The sequence below is a fragment of the Osmerus mordax genome, chromosome 9 (assembly GCF_038355195.1).
Source record: "Osmerus mordax isolate fOsmMor3 chromosome 9, fOsmMor3.pri, whole genome shotgun sequence".
NCBI lineage: Eukaryota > Metazoa > Chordata > Actinopteri > Osmeriformes > Osmeridae > Osmerus > Osmerus mordax.
In genome coordinates, this window is record NC_090058.1 from 8,074,496 (window position 1) to 8,094,763 (window position 20,268).

Sequence of the window (20,268 nt, forward strand, 5' to 3'; positions counted from 1 at the left end):
GGTACATCAATGCTAACGGAACATTAGCATGATCATTTGTTCTGCGGATGCTACGATGAGTTCAGCCCGTACTAAATGGCACTTGTTACACAACAGCCACTGTGGAGCTGAAATTGTGGAACAAATTGAGTCTCTCTTCCCAAACAAAGAGCCCGGCTTGCAGACAGTCACACCAGACACAGAAGAGCAGCGTCGCAGCAGTGAGACTGTCCTTCAATCCTGCAGATCATGAGACCCAAGACACACAGTATAAGTAACACGAGTCACTGGACATCTTAAGAACTCCCACAGGTTTCCCAACTGATTTATTTGTCCTCTAAAATGTGTTTTCCCTGCATTCTTAAGAGCCTATGGGGTCATTTGAGACTCATTCGCTTGTGCAACCATCCCAAATGGACAAACCATTGCAAGTGTGTGCATGCGTCTGGTGTGCGTGCGAGTGTGCGCGCTCCACGTGTGGGAGGACAGACGTACCTAGCGCCAGCTTGGCCATCTGCAGGTTACTGATCCAGGACTGCTTGATGGATGGGCTGAAGGTATTGAACACTGCAGTGAAGTATGTGGGTTTCCCAGACCTGCCAGGGAGGAGAGAGATGAAGAGAGAGACGACAAAGACAGCAGTGTTGAGACTGTAAGGTATCCACCACCACACGGCATGCACAACTCCCACTTGGTAAAGGAAACGCCAGGGCCTGGAGATCTTATCTGACAGGGGTGTATTCAATGTCCTAATAATTTTGCAACACTTGAAGCATCAGTCTTGAACGGAGCTTGCGGAGGGTACAAGCACAGCCTGTTGGCATCCATGTCCAGGATTTCCTGTCCTCTGGAAACATTTCTACTTAGAAGCAGACATGGCACTGAGCACAATTCGTTTTTGTGATTACGTTTGAAAACCGTTATGCAACTGTTCAGTGACCTTGAACGAACCCCACTGGTGTCCCCTAATGGGAGCAAGAGGTCAGACCAAGTGAGTGGAAGGAGGGCTCTGTCTGGGCCAAACAGCTGAAGGAGCCGGTCTCAGCCAGAACCAAGACCACACAGTCAAGACGGTCATGTGGAGGAAGTGGGAGGTGATTCTACCCGCTAGCAAAGGTCATCTAGACGGGATATTACAGAGGAAGGCATCTCTCTGGTATGCTGCTCTCCTTTGACACTCACCCTCTCTCCCTCACTGCAGAATGTTATGCTTCAGGATGGAGGGATTAGGAAGGAATGAGGGATGCACAGCTGTGTGTCTAAACATACCCATGGATAATCTACACAGTTCACTATGCAGAAGAGTACTGGAAAGTTGGAAAGTGAGAGTAAGAAAGAGAGAGAGAGAGAGGGAGGGAAATAGAAGAAAAGAGAGAAGGGGAGAGAGAGACACAGTTGGGACTTGGAGAGGTGTCATGTGGAGGCTATTTTCATGAGTGTGTGTGGAACAGCTGCGTGGAGACAAGAGGTTAGCTGAGAGACAGTCCAGCCGTGGAGATTAGGATCTGAACACTGTATCCAGGGATGTTTACGGCCACTCACTGGGTTCTTCCTTATCTATTCAGGACGGGTGGTGGGAGGCGGGAAGGGTAGGTCTTTTTGTGGAGTGGAATGTGCGAATGAGAGTGGGTGTGCATGTGCTATTGATTGTCTTTGTATATTTTTACGTCTGCTGTGTGCATGTGCACGTGCGCAAGACTGACTTGTCATGTTTGCCAGGAAGCTGGAGCTGGACCCTGCATCGGTCGGCAGCCCTGATCTCCTCCTCCTTCTTCAGAATGAGGCGCTGGAGACCCGAGACCCAGTCATGGGCCACCGTGGGATTCACGTTCTGGGAGGAGGAGAAGAAGAGGTGAGAGATGGAAAACAGTGACTGCTTGAACTACAAAGAAGATTCCGGATAGGTATAGCTCATTTGACTGCAGATCAAGAGATGGAGATCTCGATCCGCTCGTTTGACTGCAGATCATTGGTCAAATCTCCCCTTTCCTCGTGTATTGCGCCTGCTAAATGAATACATTATTAGAAGATCCAACAAACACCAATTCCTCCCTCTAGAAAGACATCATGTGTGTGTGTGGCCTGCTCCCCTCTCCCCCTCCAGGCTCTCAACACAGTTTCTAACAAGGCTACCAGCACAGCACACACACTGGCCTCTCTGACTCCCGCTGTGCTCTGCATACACTGCCTCTCGCTTGGCCACAGCTTGGCACGACAGGCTGGGATTGCCCAGATGAAGATGTTTGAGTTTGGTCTAAGATGGACTCGAGCAAACACGACCAGGTCCCTCCCACTCAGACGCGACACGCCTCCAAATGAATGACAATGCATACTATTCATAGATGCCGTCTCTTTTCTGTGTGTGCGTCTGTGTGCGTGTGCGTCTCTGTGTGTTTACCTGGTAGTTGCCCTTCAGGCTGCCGATCATGCTGGAGATCTGGTTGACCAGGCTGAGGTCGTGGATGAGGTTCTGGAGGTCTTGGTACAGCTGACCGGGACCCATGTACATCTTACCTGGAGGAGGACAAGCACAGCAGACACACTGGTTATTCATTGACTTCATGCGTTTGGTGGACACTCCTGCGTGTGTGTGTGTGTGTGTTTCTTAGTGTCGCCACTCCCTGCACGTGTCAAACCTGTAAGACGAACAGGCGTTTCTTCTAGAACTAAAAGTATATACTGTGAGAACCCCTCACAATACTGTGAGGGGTTCAGTATATACTGTGAGGGGTTCTCACAGTGCATTTCAGGTGGGGATGACAGTGAGTTGGGGTTACTAAAGCTGACTGGAGCCCACACAAAGAGATCAGTAACAAAAGAAAAACAACTAAAGGTGCAACATACAAAAGGTATGTTGCTATGCGTTACCGTCTGTGTCGGTTTTATCTCATGAATAACGGCATGAGTCCCAGGGAGTGTTTGTGTTTGCTTGTTAGTAGATGTGCCCTGCATGGCAAAGCCTACATCCCAATGAAGTCAACGATTATTGTGTTGTCCTGCATCCAACTGCGCGCACAACGCTCTGCTTTGTTTCCCTGTGCTCAAGCCGTACACGAAGTGGGGCACAGAGAGGAGACAGAGAGAGAGGAAACTGCCAACTACACAGGCCCCCCACACTGATGGAGCTCAGTGCACTGAAGAGAAAGGGGGGGGGGGGGGGGGGGGTTGAGAGAGCACGCTAGAGAAACAGAGCTAGCAAGAGAGAGAGAGCGAGCGAGAGAGGGAGTGCTTAGAACTGCAACACCAAATAAATACCAACGCCGCCTCCACTGCAACAGAGGAACAACAGTCTAAATTGGATTCTGTTCGGTGTAACACCGCCTCCATAATCATGATGCTTCATGTTAAGATGTGCTAAAGGCTAAAGTGACTGGGATGGTTCTCTGGCACCAGAACCCCTGGAATTCCCTCTAGCTCTGCCTCGGTGCTAGCACTTTGCTAAATCTGCATCCATGTTAGCTCTATTCTAGCCCTGCCTCTACGCTACCATAGCTCGGCCTCCATGTTAGTTCTGTGCTAACTCTGCCAGTCAATCTCCATCTTTCATGGCTGAACAGAAGCCATTCACATTGTCCTTGTGTTCTAGTGCCATGGCAACCAGTCGTCTTCTTGCAGGGTTGAGAGAGAACGAGACAGCAACAAACGGAGACAGAGAAAGAGACCGTTAGGAGGTTGAGAGATGAGGAGCAACAGGAAACTGGTGGATGCCCTGTTTGCGAATCACCAACTACTATACAGAGAGAAACTTATTCTAAAATGGTTTCTTCACTTAACAAGTTTACTTTAGAATTGTGTGGCAGACATCATAGTAGGCCCATGTCAATGGGTTTAATCAGCATATTTTCAGTGGACAAATCTCTGCTCGTTAATTGCACATGCTTTTTAGTTTGTTTAATTTTGATCTCGGCAGTTTGCCTCAGCAGCTGAAGCATGTTAAAGCTGGTTCAGTTGTATCACGCTAATTGCCTTGTCAAACCATGCTAAAATATTAATGCTTCATTCATCTTGGCTGTGGTTGTGAGGAGGGCAGGGAGGCAGAATGAGCCCCTGTGACAAGCTCTCTTATGACTCATAGTCTGGGACTCTGGGTACAAGCACAGTAAATGACTCTGCAAACACTCTGTTGGGATGTAACGGATGAAATTATTGATAGACAAAATGACATCATCAAGACACGTTCCACTGACAAATGAAAGATTAGACCTCCTTAAATCAAGATTAAGTGGGGTGCATTAACCGTAAACCAATTTCATTCAAGGCCACAATTTGGTACAGGGCAAGTACTGTCCTAATGTTTACAAGCAGAAAAACTGAGTTTGTGCCTGTTCTAATCCAACCGCAGATCCACAGCCTGCTCCAGTGAGAGGTGAGGGTGGCCTGGCTAAGCCATTAGAACTGATTCCAATTCCAGAGTCCTCAATGCGTCTTTGTGGGTTTGCCAAAACCTTTTCCACTGGTTTTGGAAAGGTCTGGGACTCGTCTGAGTCATCGGATTGGCTGACAATCTCTCACACAGCCATAACGTACACATTCTGTCTGGAGACACAAAGCGTCTCGAAAAGTGGCCGATTGGCTGAGAAGAACAAAAGAAATGGGGGGGGGGGGGGGGGGGGGTGGTTCAATGGTCTGAATGAACAGACTATCTCGTAGGTGGTCTCTAATTGCTATGCTGTGCACATCAGACACGAGGTGAGCAGGGAGAGAGATCCTGGGGAAGTGACATCAGTAGCTGGACTGTCTGGTCGTCGGCTTGCTGCAGAGGTGGGAGTCAGGGGTGACGAGCTGCTGGGGCAGCTGTCTGGCCAGCCTGGACTACAGAGTCCTCCTTCCACTCGTTAAACTGCCGGGCTGGCTGAGACAAACACAGCCAGGCTTTTTTCCTAATCAGTCATTCAAATACATTTTATGGCCGGCAGACACTGGGACGACAGTGGATGAGGCGGGTTGGTGTCAGTGACATCATGGCCCGATTCAGTTCCGAGTGTGTGCCTGGGTCGAAATTGTGACGGAACCAGGCCATCAGGACCATATGGTGCTGGACTGACCCCAACAACACTTCTACTTCATATCTGAGTCAAGCTGCATGTCTAATGAAATGAGGTAATGATCCAGATTCCAGTAGACATGCTAGTGTCCTGAGGGGGGGTGAGGGAGAGGTAATGTGTGGAGGCTTGTGTCAGGTTTAGACAGCTGGCTGCGAATCTGCCTGTCTGTCTATCAGCCTGGGGTCCTACACAAAGACCAGATGCCAAAGAGATCTGTGCAGTCTGTGTGTAACCCCACCTCGTACGGTCTGTGGAGGTTAGTGTGTGTGTACGCGTGTGTAGGGAGGGGGTATGTGTGGTGGTTAGTGTGTGTGTACGCGTGTGTAGGGAGGGGGTATGTGTGGTGGTTAGTGTGTGTGTACGCGTGTGTAGGGAGGGGGTATGTGTGGTGGTTAGTGTGTGTGTACGCGTGTGTAGGGAGGGGGTATGTGTGGTGGTTAGTGTGTGTGTACGCGTGTGTAGGGAGGGGGTATGTGTGGTGGTTAGTGTGTGTGTACGCGTGTGTAGGGAGGGGGTATGTGTGGTGGTTAGTGTGTGTGTACGCGTGTGTAGGGAGGGGGTATGTGTGGTAGGCAGAGGGATGATGGTGGGGAGGTGGGTAAGAGGCTTTGAGACTAGGGTGGCGGCGGGGAGCAAGAGAGAGGGGAGCCTTCTCCTCAACCCCCCCACCCCATTAGTAAGAGGATGAATGTGGAAAAAAAAAAGACTCCATATGGTCAGCTTCTCTCCACTGATTTAGCTCAATGGACCTAGACTACAGTGTAATCCTAATGGAGTTCTAATATAGTTTTTTTCACAAGCTTTCACACCATTACTGTGCCATTTACAGACTAGGGTGTTATCACCCACAAGAAATGTAGGTTAAAACCATTGAGCACCAGAGTGGCTGTAGGAGATTACAAGAGAATCTGCAGCCACAGAGGGACAAAACGATATCAAAAGGCTGTCAAAGTGATGTTTCCTGGATGTAGCTAAGTGGAATTGAAGCACTGTACAATCATATTCCAGATGGGACGGAAAGAGACAAAAACAAAGAGGCAGGCTTCTGTGTGCAATTGAGCATGGGCATTCTGATGTTCAAAGGCCCCCAAAAAACGGAGTCTCTCTCTTTCTCACACCCCCGTCTCTCTCTCTAAAACCCACACACACACAACCTCTGGCAGCACAACAAACTACTTCTCAGTTTCATCACCTGAGCCCAGCACCAGCTCCAGCACCAGCCACCTCACTACAACACCCAGGGCGGCCTGGTACCAGTCAGGACTGCAGCAAGCTGCATGGCTAGCCTGGCCATCATGACACTGACCACAAAATCATACAGCTGTGTACAAATGGCTCCTTCTCCTCCATATGGTCTATTCCAGGAGCTGAAGGGCTGCCAGCGACTGGGGGGGAAACCCAGTGGAAAGAGTGAAGTCATGCAGGTTTCACCCAGCCTCGGCTCACCCAAACAAACGATTATACAGTATTTTACAGTATAATATACGTAGCATAGTTTGAATCGGAATCCATACTTGGCTTGGCGTTGATGACCACCTTCTCTCCAGAGTGTGGGGCAGGGAAGCGGCTGGCGTCCACCATGTCGTCACTGGAGCCAAACTCCACCACGTCCACGAAGCTCAGGGGCACGCTCCACTTCAGCACGAACTTCTGACCCTGGGGGGGGGTGCTGCCCCCCGTACCCCCCGCGCTGCCACTCCCACTGCCGGCATCCTGACCACACCTGGGACAAGGGGACGAGGTGGGAGTTCAATAGTTTAAACAGTAGGCTGAACATAAATGACATTGATACTAGCAATATTGCACATTGGACCTCAAAGCTGTACATACCTCCCTGGCAACTATCGACCGAGTGTTAATCATGCACTGCTGTGCGTGGGAGTGTAATGAGCAGTTAAGTCTACAAAGCTCAGAAAGAATAGGAGTGTCGATTGTCAATTTGAAGGAGAAGATAAATGGTTTGACCCGAGTTGAGGCAAACCTATGCTGGTGAGCTCAAATCAGAACCAGAGAATACTCTGGACAATCTTCTATCCAATTCAAAGGATCTTTGCGTCAAAGCGAGGCCGTCCTACGAGATCCAGAGATCAGTGTGGCTTTGCTGTAATTACAGGACACTCCTTGCCTCTGAGGGAACTTGGACAGAATCATACCCAGCGAGATCGCTCTGTCCCTAGGGTGAAAGCCAAGGTTGTGGAGGGGGGGGGGGGGGGGGGGTCTGTTGCCTGGGCCTGGAGGTCAAGTGTGGGGGTGGTTCTTACCGGATGATGGGCGTGGCGCACATGAGCACATCATTGAGCAGGAAGAGGCGGCGCTCCTTGGTCTTGATGACCTCACCGCGCTCGTTGTAGACCGTCTCCACCATGTCGTCCGAGCGAATCAGGTAGCGGCTGCCGTTGCTCAGAAGCTGAGGGAGGAGAAGTGGGATAAGGACTATAGTGAAAAGCACACTTGATTACAATCCCAAAACATAAATAGCCATCATTCATATTGAGGACCTGCACCACGTAAGAATGACAGTTCTTAGTTTGAGGGATCTTCATTTCAACCTTGAAAAGAACTTGGCAGAGTGTAGGGTAGCATATACAAAGTAACACGTATGAAGAAATTATATAACTTGACAGTTGCATGCACTCACAGCAACATTAAGTGACTTACACGGAGGTATACTGTATACACATGCCATTGGATACTTTAGACATTTAGCATGGTGGATGGGCACATTCACACATAAATACACCATGGGGAGTACTGTTACTATGGCTCCATACCTTCTATATGTGCAGCTCTGTGGAGGGATACTTAGTGAAGCATGCAGGCTTCAAGCTAACTCCCACACAGGGATGTAAACAGGGAAACATTGTTGGTACAGCACAGCTATTCAGCTATGCAACTGTAACACCACACACAGGAAGGGAGATGGAAGCAGGTACAGGTGGTTAGATACACCTCCTGTAGACCTTTTTTGGACACGCACGCGCACACACACACCTTGTTGAGGTAGCGCTCGTTCACGGCCTTGGCGATGTGTCGGATCTCACAGCGCTGGTCGGCCTCCCTCTTCCTCTCGTTCAGCTTGTCGGCCAGCGTCTCCAGCTCGGTCAGGGCCATCTGCAGGGGCAGCCGGTCGGCGTGGCCCACCGGAGTGTTCTTTAGCATGTCCTGGAGGGAGCACACACACACACGTATACATCAAATACACATCGGTGTCACGTTCAGGGGTCACACAGTTGAAATCATGCCCCATATTTTCCCCGAATTATTCGAAAAAAACATTCCTATACAAATAAGGAAAAGACTCAACAGGTATGTTAGAGAAGGAAATGGGCGTAGATATCCACCAGTACCTTACTTTCCATTGACTACCACGTATTCAACTAGCTTTATCTTTGGGTAACAAGCCAAAGTGGCACCCCTAGTTTTGTGTATAGGGCTCCCTCTGCAGGCTGTGCTGGGAAATGCAGCATATTTAATACCGACCAATGATGCCGTGTTTTCACCACCGAGTATCATTACAGGCCTGTCTGCACAAGGTGGGCGTTCTTCAGATTTCCCGACATACTGATTTTCAGACGTTTTGAAAAGTCTGTGCTCTGATTGCTGCCTCCATACCTGCAGGAGCAGAATGAACTGAGGGAACCTCTGGATGGGCTTCATCATCAGGCCGTAGAGAGTGACCCGGTCACTGCTGGAGTCCTGACGGTGCTGTCCCACCACGCAGGAGGAAGACGTGTGGTTAGCAAGGAAGTCCACGCCCAGTCACAGACCCTGGTGTTAGTCTACAGCTACTATTACTTGACTCAACTGAGACCTTGATTTAGCAGTGTACAGTTGTAGGGCCAAAATAAAATGAGACACACATTGTCTCTCTGCCTGGCCTGAGGATGTTTATACATACATACATACATACATATATATGTATATATATATATATACACACATACAATGTCTGTCTCATTTTATTTTGGTCCTAAAACTGAGTCAAGTAATAGTAGATGTAGTGACACCAGACATACATGTATGTATGTATGTATGTATGTATGTATGTATGTATGTATGTATGTATGTATGTATGTATGTATGTATGCATATATTGGGTATGAGTATAGCTCAGCAGGTCAAGAGACAGACACATTACTGCTGTTGCAGCTTTGTCATTGGTTTATTATTCTGACCTTGAGGAACTCCAGGAAGCTGGGTTTGGAGGCACAGGTCTTCCTGACCACAGTCATGGCCGTGCTGAAGTTGTTCACGTACTCACTGTAGGCATCAAGCACCATGGACTTGGAGAACTGTCAACACATATAAACACACACAAAAACACACACTGGTCAAAATATGCTTTGACTATGGATGCCAAAGCCTTACTTGCCGTCTCTCCATAATCATAGTTCACTTGTCCAGTAGAGAACGGGGGTATACCTTTAGTTAGAGACAAACTGTTCTACTGTGTGGTACGGAACCTTTCTGGACAGGGAAGACAGAGAGGCCTTGAGGGCAGGAGACAGACGGAAAGGGCTCAAACATGCTCTTGAAATGCTCTGATGTCAAAGCCAGGGATCACAACCTTGGGTGCGTACCAAAACAAGAAGCAGGAAGTGGGTGACGGTTGACCCAGTGGTCTTTGCTGCCTAGCAACCCACTCAGGGATCTTCAAAACAAGGGGACACAGGGGGTGGAGCACATCCTCTGAGTGTGTGTGTGTGTGTGTAACTTTATGGGGAACTTCCTACATCCATCTAAACAAGAGCTAATGTTATTACGTAGGGAATCAGGTGGCTGAGCGGTGAGGGAATCGGGCTAGTAATCCGAAGGTTGCCAGTTCGATTCCCGGCCGTGCCAACTGACGTTGTGTCCTTGGGCAAGGCACTTCACCCTACTTGCCTCGGGGGAATGTCCCTGTACTTACTGTAAGTCGCTCTGGATAAGAGCGTCTGCTAAATGACTAAATGTAAATGTATTACTCAGTAGTAATCAGTTCAGACATGTTTAACACTTTCCTGTTCTTCTCTGAGTAAAGGCCTCCGTGACAGCGTGTAAACAAGCCAGTGAAAATACAGTTTGATTAAACAATCTGGCCTTCAAGCCTGTTGGCAGACTCACCGAGGCTACAAATACATCTCCGATCATCTCCAGGCTGTCCCATTCTGCCACGCGGCTCGCCAAGGCGATCTGGAAGAGGGCGTGGCTCTGAAGGATCTCCCTGATGCGGTAGAAGGTCATCTTCAACTTCCTGTCGCTCAGCAGCCGCGGTTCAATCTCCGACAGGGGCTTTTCATATTGCTGAGAGAGGGAGAGCGGAAGGGAGGGGGGAGGTAGAGAAAAGCGAGACAGAGAGAGAGTGAGAGAGAGATAGGTAGAGAGATGGAGTGAGTCAGAGAGAATGAGTAAATTAGTACATGACTAAATGCACAGAAAAAGCCACACAAGAGATGACATTCTATGGCCTCACCTCTAAAATCCGCTTTAGCGCATCAAGATAATTCTTCTCACTTTCCAGTATAGACCCCAGTATGCATCTCCTCACCACCTGTTTCAAAACACACCCCACAGTAATAGTTAAGACCAGCAAACCTGCACGGCTTACACAGCACCACATTCCCGTGCATCTACAACATGCCATATCCACCTTTCCACACGCTCAGTTATAGAAGAGTATGCTGGTGATGGGTTAAACATCGATGAGGTGTATGTAGAGGAGAGTTGCCCTTCTCCATGGTGTCTTGCGACAGTACAGGGCAGTTACCTGCTGCTGGGAGAGGCCCTGGGGGATAGGACCAAGCACTGGCTCCACGTTGATACAGTCCACCTCGATGAAGAGGTCTGCCTCATCATCCTCATAGCAAGCAGACTTCCTTTCTGAATAACACACACACACGCATACAGTTCAGTCTCCTACATGGAAAGCTCAAAGCAAGCCAAGACAGTAGCCTTCGACAGCGCCTGGTTCATTCCTCTCTCACTCCGTATTGGGTTTTGGGAGTGTGTCGTGATTTGCTGCTGGCTTTTTGTCTGTGCCCCGCTGAAGAAGGCTCCTCCCTCCTTCGTACCGTGACAGAAGGACTTGGTCTTGATGTACGAGCGGCCCTTCTTCACAGCAGCTTTGGTCTTCTCCAGTCCGTCTTTGGTCCCGTCTCGAGCCGCCTTCACCAATTTCTGCATCTTTCAGGGGTCAGAAAGACAAGAGTGAATGTTGCTGACCCAACAGGAAACATACTAGGGGACAGTATCAAAACCTAGGTTAAGATGAATCCCAAGACAAAAACAATGTACTACTTAAATGACAGACATCCATTGAAAGTGTGATTTAGTAAAGGACTTTCCCCAAAGCTTGAATAGAGGAAACAGGTAGGAGCTATGTTACAAGAGGGAGGGAGGGGAAACAGAGAGGAGGGGGAGGATGGATGAGAGACAATGGTGGATCACGTAAACATGACTTCAGTTGAGATGGGATGACCGGGGTAGAGCACAGCGACTGGGACAGCAGCTGAACTGAATCAATCTAACACTGTCTAAATATCTGATCTAGCGTTAGGTATGCTCTGTGTAGTCCAAGTGCCACACACTGTGTTCTAAGTGAGCAACTATCAGTGGCCTAGACCTTCATTTAAAAGTTACTAGAGTTCACAGACTTTCAATCAGAGTCTGAGTAGCTGATATAAGGTAGATCCCCTGACAATATTATCAAAATGTATCAAATAAGAGGACAGAGAGAGGTGACCAATTACCCCCCACCCCCCACACTCAGCATCCGCATGTGTCTCCAGATACAGTGAAACTAATGACATGTTATGAAGTGAGGCACAATCCCCATACAGTTAGTTGTTCAGGCGTGTGTACCAAACTGCTGAATAACATAACCCATCACCAGTCACACATGCACACATCACTAGTCTCACATACACAGCACCCATCTCTCTCACACACACACACACAGAGAGCAGGGTGACAGTAGAACACGTCGATGACAGACACCAAGAGAGAGAGAGGAGTGGTGTTAGCTAGCACCAAGGAATGGAAGGAACTATTTTGTCTAGCGCAGGGGGACGAGGCGAGCGACATGGTAGCGAGGCCCGCCCCGGTGCTTTACCTTCTGCTCCTGTTTCTGTTTAAGCTGCTGCAGCTCTACCGTTCCCACTGTATTTGCCATAAGATCTTTCATCTTTTTCTCATAGTGTTCTTTCAAGCGAGTCAGATCTTGAGAGAGCTAAACAAAAGCAGAGCAAGCGTTACCAGGCGTTGTCGGGTTGGCAGTTCGGCCTGAGATGATGATGCTCCAAACCGTTCAGCCACGGGCTTGGTTGTCCCACCTGCCTCCCCATGTAGAACATGGCAGTAATGGCCCGTGTTCTACTTGGGCCATTACATCTACCAACAGAAGCCATGCAATCATTACTGCACAGCCGGCTGAATTGCTCTACTGTACAGGGCTGCAAAAATAACCCAAGGCCCATTCACTTCCACACAAATATACAGCTGGTCTGTATATTATTTTTAGGATTTGGTCATTCATGAGAATGCATGCAGCTGTAATATACACATTGATCCTGGCTGCAGCCATCAAGTGATCATCTCTTACTATTTTAACAGCCAAGGCACAACATATACCACCCCCTCTTCTCTAAACTTTACCTGACCAAGCCAGCCCTCCATTCCTTATACACAGACAGCAACGCTGTCAAATGAACTAGACATGTTGACATAGGGCATGTTTGTTTTACACACATGGGTCTTCCTCTGGGGTGGCTTCCCTCTCATGAAGGCGTCCGGCAGGCCGTTCTCGCCCCGCCCCTCGCCGTCGCTGGCCTCGTCGTAACTCTCAAATTCGCTGGAGCTCCAGCCGTTGTCCAGGGAGCTTCCACATCCCTGCTCGCCCAGCTCCACGTCATCGTAGATCATCTCATCTGGATCTGAAGCAGGAACAGGTATAAGCAAGCACAGTGACACATGTAGATCATCTCATCTGGATCTGAAGCAGGAACAGGTATAAGCAAGCACAGTGACACATGCAGATCATCTCATCTGGATCTGAAGCAGGAACAGGTATAAGCAAGCACAGTGACACATGTAGATCATCTCATCTGGATCTGAAGCAGGAACAGTGAAGCGCCCCTTCTCGGTGTCATCATGTAGTTTGTATCTCCCGTTGGAAGACGGCTTCTGGTGGTCTAGAAGACCAACCTTGCCCTCACCTGACCCCTTGTAGAAGTACTTTTTGAAATCCTTTTGCTCAGGTTTGTAGGAGCAAAGGATGGAAGCCGTACCTCCCACAACCTTTCTCCCCATGACGACACATTCTGACCCCCTACAGCTAGGAGCTGAGAGGAGACAGATCACAGCCAATATGCTACTCTCCTTCATGATGAAAACCCACAAACTGTTTTGCAGTAACACCTTCAAGGCTCTTGTAGGCAGACAAGAACCCAGACAAGGCCCCAAATAACCTGCAGACGTGATGCACTCAACAGCTCTCGTTTGATTAGTCTTTATAATTTAAACTATTTCTAATTTAAACCTCACACCAGTTCTGTTTGGCATCCTTCAGTCTCATTTCTGATAAACTCCCCACAGCTATGACATAGGTCACATACTCTATCTGTAAAAAAACACAGAACAAGTACACCTGGCTTACAAAGTGGTCTCACATAAAGGACACTAGCTTTCCCGTGTAACAAGTGCAACCTATTATAAAAAGTTCAAATCGATAGGTTCCATACTGTAACTCCACCACAAAGGGACAAAGAGGAACAATAAATCTACCAATGATAAAACGAAAGAAGAGAAGTGATATAGAATGAGAATGAAAACATGTCTGACCTGTGTTGGAGTCGGAGTTCTCACGGGGAACGTCATCGTAAATCACTTCGTCTGGATCTGGACCACGAAACAACCACGTTTTAACTCTCAAAACGTTCACCATGGTTCACCATTCACACATATGAAGGAGGAACGTTTTTCGGGTGATCACACGACAGACAGGATGCAGTCCTGTGGAAGCCTCAGGAAAGGGCCACACTATGGCACGGTTCCTCATAAGACGAGGAGGAAGGAAGTGTCTGGAACTACACTTGAGCGAGAAAAGCACCCAAACAGTGCTGTGCAGGGGACTTGTGTGTAGTGTGACTTGTGACTTATCTCTTCTCTGTATATGTTGACATTTGGCAGAAATCTGATCAGAATCAGACTCAGAATCCAGCTTATTGCCAAGTAAGTTTACACATGAGGAATTTGCTTTGGTAGGTTGGTGTATAACAATAAACATAAGTAAAATATAAAGAAAGACAAAACAAGTACAAGTAGAAACACACTTACTTTCCATCCATGCTGTGTTGGCAGGATCAGACACCCATTTGGTCAAGGCATCTTCCTCTCTTATGGGGGGATTGTCTTCACTGAAAACACTTGGGCAGACAGAGACAACAAAGACATCTCCATCAGCTAGTTTGTCTTACTGCCATAGAAACACAACTGTGTACGGTAGCACCTACTTACCTGTCGACTAAGGCGTTGCCTGTCCCAACCACAGTGACTGAGGGACAGAAAGGAATAAGGATTGGTTTTATCCATTCACACAAGACACACTGCTGCTTGTACTAACAGAAACCCACCACAAGGGGTCAGGCATCACATCAGTGCAACTCTGACATCTTTTCCTAATACATCATTTAATCATTTTACCCGTTTAAAATTGTCCAGCCAATCTGGTTAATCTCAGATTGTGGCATATCCATGCCACAGACATATGTGGACCCATAATAAGACATCTTGTACATCTTAACTGATCTTAAATCTAAAAATAAGCATTTTCAACACTTTCTAAAAACACTTCATGAAAAATTCTTGATAAATTACACTGTAATTTAGCCCTTCTGACAAGCCAAGCCAAACAAATGGAAATTGCTACTGTAACATTTCAGAGAAAACAGGAAAGTCCTCACAGCCAACCAAGAGCTTTGGGGAGGACTACATTGAGTCCCTACTTCCTCATGGCACAGCTTCAGTGAGGAAAGAGGAATGCAGAGAAGAAAGGAAAAGCTTGAGAGGTTTAGAGAGGGGGAAAGCATGTGTCAGTCCCGTCTTAAAACGTGTGGTGGAGAGGGAGAGAGGTTTGTTATTTATTTATATAGGTGTAGAACAAGGTAAACTGGCCACTTCTCCATGTGTTTGACACATCAAGATGTTATTGTTGGACTGTATTTAAGTAATTGAGTAGATATTGTTGCACTGTAATATGTTTTATTCACCATGCCTGGTAGTTGAGATGTGGTTACTTTGCAATGTGGACAGTAAATATAAACAGTTTCTTGAGTCTGACAACCAAAATACAGTAGAACTATGCACTTCTGATCCTCGATCTTCTGCTGTACATTCTTTATGCAGGATTTGTACATTGGATAAACGTTGTACATTGGATAAAAGCCACTGATATGCGTCTGATTTGACCATCAGTCAGTTACAGTTATGCAGGCCATGCAGTGTTGACAGCTTTGCATCATGAATACAGTCATTGCGTTCCTAGGATCTCCTCCCACGCGTGGGTTTCCCCTTCCCTCCTTCCCTCCTCTTCCCGCCTTTCCTCGTTCCCTTACCTTCCTCATCCATGGAGAAGTGCCGGATGATGACGGGCGTGGTGTAGGCTGGCGTAATCAGGGGCACGTTGGAGGGCGTGGCATAGCCGCAGGGTACGGGCACCGAGTATCCCGGGGGGACAGCGGGGCTGGTGGGGACATCCTGCGCCCCTTCCTCCTCCTTCTCTGCTGGGGAGGGAGGGGAAGGGGCGGGTCCGTGCTGGATTTGCTGTAATTGGAGGGCGGTGATGTCAATCACGGAGTAGGGGTTGACCTTCCCCTGGGAGGTGGTCCTGGGGGAGGCCGAGGGTGGGGGAGGGTCGTCGCTGGGTACTTCCTGGTCTGATGATGGTGACAAAGAGATAAGAGAGACATTTCAACAGAAACTGTGTCGACGAATTCACTGGACATGCACTTAACTAGTAATGCCATTATATTGTGGAAGGATGTTTTTTACATTCATGGGGACTGGGAACATTTCATCTTGAATATAACACAAAGACCCCCTTATCCTTCCGAGAGCAGAGTCTTCCTTGTGGTTCCTGTTTGACCAGTGGCCGCTCAGCCTCTCAGATTTATAGTGGGCAGTGAAAACATTCAACAGCAACTGCTTTTTATGTGAACTTTTGGGTCTTGCTGTGTCACCTTCCTCCCCAGTCAGCATGGTGTTTACTGTCTCCCAGCAGAAAGGCCTGTGGCAGCTGATAAATCCCTGCACACAAATCACACCCACATGCTGCAGGGCACTGGGAAGCACTGCCGCTACACTGTGGATTTGGAGATGTCAGCATGTGTGTTCTTCTTTCTTCCCTTGTTTATTATGGGCACATAAACCGAGTGAATGTACAGAGTCACCAAATACAGCCACAGAAACCACAAAAGCCTTGTGGCCAGTACGGGGATCGAACCCGCGACCTTGGCGTTATTAGCACCACGCTCTAACCAACTGAGCTAACCGGCCGTGTGCCACAACCAGGACCTACACTAGTCAGATTACATAAGGCAGATAGGCATGTCAGGAATGCCATGGAGCAAGAGTGAGAGTGTGAAATAGGAAGCAAACAAGGCTACAGACTGAGAGAGCACATACGTGTAGGAGGGGGAAAGCATGAGGAAAACCAAGAGTGGAGCAGAAGCATCAGGGGCCCATCAGCATGGTGTCGATGCGTTCATGTGGTGTGTGTGTGTAAGGGCCTCCCTCCACCACAGCGAGACCAGAGATAAGGGTACTGTAGCCTGGCAGTGTCAAGCTCTGTGGTGATGAATGCCAGAGCAGTCCCCACAACCCTTCCACTGAGATATGGGATGTCAGGAGAGAGACAGGCCGCCACACCATCTCTCCTACATGATTACAGCAGCTGAAGAGGGGTCAGACTGACAAGCTTACACAAGAGCACAGTGCCGTGTGTTAGCAATGAATTATATGCATCTCCAATGCTCTCGGTATATATACACACACACACACACACACACACACACACAACAGCTGCAGTGGAGGTTGTGGTGCGAAGAAAATATCGTAGACAGCGTTTTAAGAAAAAGCTACAGGATGCCAGTGCACACTGACGCTAAAGTTGCTAATGCTAAATTGGAGTCTAAACTGGATGAAACTCTACTTTCCCCCCACAAACCTGTGGTGCCAGTGTCTGTTGTGGGGGTCCTGGCCTCTTCGGGGGGCGGGGGTAAGTCAGTGTCTATGTCATGTGTTACTGTGACAGCGACAGAGACGGCCCCTTCTGCCGCGGTAGCTCCAGCTGCTGTGCTAGCTGCGTCCGGAACAACAGGAGCGGCTGCTTCCGCTGACGGGGCGACCGGGTCGGCCGTAGGGATGGCCGGGACTAGGGGGTCAGCGTCGGAAGACGAGCCCTCTGGCTGGGGCGCCATGCCGTTGCGCTGGCCCTCTGCTGCGTAGTCGGGGGCCGGAGGGGCGGGGGGAGGGCGGTCGTCTTCGGGGGCGTCGTCGCCACTGTCGTCAAACTCGAAAGCCTCTCCGTCATCATCATCGGCGAAGGGGACGTCCTCTGACAACACTGGAGAGAACAGAGAGGACTAACGATGACAAAAATGTCTTGACATTTTAAAAGAATGGCCTGAGTATCAATGGTAAAGAAGAACATTTACTGATTTGCAGATAGACAGCCTTTCTACTTTAAACTTTTAATACAGACCGGAAAGGTTGGCACAGTGGTGCTCGTATTTCTCAGAGAAAACTCTTTGGGTAGACCTGACCCAGACCACCATTTTATATCTATAGATCTTCTGTGGGAGGTGTGGTCAGTTATGAGACTCCACCAACATTTTAGACTCCTCCTTCTACACACTCGTAATTTACAGGGGTGGGGTCCATAGTATAGTATGTTTTCAATAAAGGCTATGGTTCATGAGACACAGTAAAGCTCAGTCAAACGCTGACATGCAGTAACAACAACTCAAATGTAGATGGCCAGTAAGGAATTTGGGCCAGTGTGAGAACTCATTTGTGGTTGCCAACGCATCCCTTTCCCTCCCAACACACCGGAACTGGAAAACAAATGTCCTTCCCAGTTTCCACACTACACTTAGCCAGGCAGGAAACAAGCTTGTCACTCCCTCCAGTGACCAGGCACGAATACTGCCCAGATTCCTATTAATTATGGTGTTCTCTGGACAATCCAGGACGCTGGAACAAACATTGAATAGACTTCTGTGGGGTTCAATAGAGAGAAAGAGGTGGCAAAGGAATGCTATGGTCCATAAACCAACTGGAGAGCTTGCTTTTTCTGCTCTGACCTGGGGAGGATGTCAGTGGAATGTAAATGTCACTCTGAGATCCATTCAGCGATGGCTGCTTAGATCTGGGTATAGACCTATTTCTCACCAATTCTGTGGTTCTTTGGAGAAGTGTTGTGAGGGGCACAAGGACAGTCAACTGCAAACAGACCGACATATTGACAACATGGAAATTGGTGGCAAAAGGAAAACTACAAAGCTAACATCTAAGATCTACATATAGATAAGAGTGCTACATGACTAACATATAGGCTCAAACTGAGGTAGACGGATACCTTTTCCACTGCAGACAGAATGAGAAAACGGACAGACAATGATGAAAACCGTATAAACATGTAGAAACGATGCCATTGGAATACCTGCCAACTGGCTTAGAAAAAATAGTTCATGGAAGGACAACCTTAGCCTGGGACATGTGGTGAAATGAATGTGAGGAATTCCAGACTTAATTCAAACCTCCACCTCTTTCCGTTGGAGTTATTCGATTTCCTATTGAATGTGGCGTCACGGTGTAGCTTTCCTATGGGGGTCACCGCCTAGGTCACGCCATCTTATCTGCCTGAATACGGGCTTACGTACAGCAAAATATGGCACCACCCTGCTCTTATGCCATACTACAGATTCCTTACACGAGTCCCAGTGTAAACACACTGCTTTTGAGTCAGGCTTTCCAGTACTGGCTTTCAGAGGTGAACTCTCATATCCTGAGCTGTGGCAAAGATACCGAAGAGTTTCCATCTTCTCTGTGACTTATAATTTCCTGAATGGCCAAAGGAGAGTAAAGTCATTTGGTTGGTGTTTTAAATGATATGAGGAGACTTTGTCAAAATGTTTGTCAATAAGAAGGCTCCCCTTTTCCCTTTGACCCTCATTCACAATATGTGTTGCTCTTACTTAAAATGTAAGACAGCATTGGGCAAATGCTTATGTAACCATTACCAAGTAATAGAGTCTACATTAGTAGTACTGCTGTACCTAGCATGCACTAGGGCAACACAAGTTAACCCTATAGGCCTTCAACTACCCATTACAAGTCGTCTTGCATAGGGACCGACTCCCCTTTGCTCATCAGAGTTTGAAGAGCCGCAGCCTCATGGCTCCATCTAAATCAACATTACGATTACCTGGAGGCGACTGACAGGTAGTGTTGTACCATAGAGACCCCTCAGAGGGAATGGTCTGTGACTAACGCTGCTACTCTCTGACCCTTCACCCTTGCAGCACCCAAGACTAAGGGCGCCGGTGCAGGAAGGCGGAGATCAAACCTGGAAAAGAGATGGTATCTTGCCTGTCCCATCTGTTGGGATGACTATTGTGCGGTGCGAAGTTCAGCTCTGCCTCCAGGGTTAGCCCACTTCAGAGCACTGGGATGAATATTCATCTGAACTGTGGACGGGAAACCGCCACTCTCCGGCTTAATTAGACTGAATCATCTGCTGTCTGCTATTGAGTGTGGATGAGGCTATCAACAGTTGAGTCTGCGCGTGTGTGTGTGTGTTAGCAAGTGCTCCCACCCTCTTACACAGACCCTGACTCTTTCTCCATCTGATACATACACACGCACACAGGCCTAACCCCAGAGCCCATTGTCAATTCACAACCACAGTATGGATTCGGTTCTGGTGCCCTCTTTCTGCTGTGCCACACACTGCTCTGCTCACATGAGTCACTGGGCCACGCTGCGCTCCAGCATCCTCGTGGCAACAGAGCAAGTGGCTGCCCAGCTGGAGATTTATCTGGCATGTGTTTGTTCCTGGGGTGTGTGTGTGTGAGCGCGCGCGCGTGTGTGTGGTTGTATATGTATGCCTGTGTGTGCGTCTGTGTCCAATCCCACAATATTCTGCCAAGGCCCAATACTGAGGCACATTGTCTGTTATTCACAGCAGCACAGCACATTTTCTCCTCCT

The 20,268-nt window shown here is 48.3% G+C and overlaps 1 protein-coding gene and 1 non-coding gene across 7 annotated transcripts in view; both read right to left on the reverse strand.

Moving 5' to 3' along the window:
• The window catches only part of arhgef10 (Rho guanine nucleotide exchange factor (GEF) 10), a 49,771-nt gene that overhangs the window by 15,566 nt on the left and 13,937 nt on the right, over positions 1-20,268 (reverse strand). For 4 of the 6 annotated variants that reach the window (XM_067243059.1, XM_067243060.1, XM_067243056.1 and 1 more), the window contains exons 3-21: positions 17,224-17,622; positions 15,614-15,934; positions 14,517-14,553; positions 14,337-14,425; positions 13,842-13,898; positions 12,750-12,934; positions 12,115-12,231; positions 11,075-11,186; positions 10,771-10,883; positions 10,477-10,554; positions 10,128-10,307; positions 9,200-9,316; positions 8,637-8,729; positions 8,016-8,186; positions 7,286-7,431; positions 6,539-6,747; positions 2,378-2,493; positions 1,683-1,810; positions 475-575 (exon numbers count right to left, since the gene is read on the reverse strand). In XM_067243059.1, the coding sequence (XP_067099160.1) occupies positions 475-575; positions 1,683-1,810; positions 2,378-2,493; positions 6,539-6,747; positions 7,286-7,431; positions 8,016-8,186; positions 8,637-8,729; positions 9,200-9,316; positions 10,128-10,307; positions 10,477-10,554; positions 10,771-10,883; positions 11,075-11,186; positions 12,115-12,231; positions 12,750-12,934; positions 13,842-13,898; positions 14,337-14,425; positions 14,517-14,553; positions 15,614-15,934; positions 17,224-17,622 (2,769 nt within the window). The remainder of the gene's footprint in view (positions 1-474; positions 576-1,682; positions 1,811-2,377; positions 2,494-6,538; positions 6,748-7,285; positions 7,432-8,015; positions 8,187-8,636; positions 8,730-9,199; positions 9,317-10,127; positions 10,308-10,476; positions 10,555-10,770; positions 10,884-11,074; positions 11,187-12,114; positions 12,232-12,749; positions 12,935-13,841; positions 13,899-14,336; positions 14,426-14,516; positions 14,554-15,613; positions 15,935-17,223; positions 17,623-20,268) is intronic. The other 2 variants (XM_067243062.1, XM_067243061.1) reach the window with 1 other exon arrangement.
• Positions 16,480-16,553, reverse strand: trnai-aau (transfer RNA isoleucine (anticodon AAU)). Its single transcript has one exon. It is a non-coding gene; the product is annotated as a tRNA-Ile (tRNA).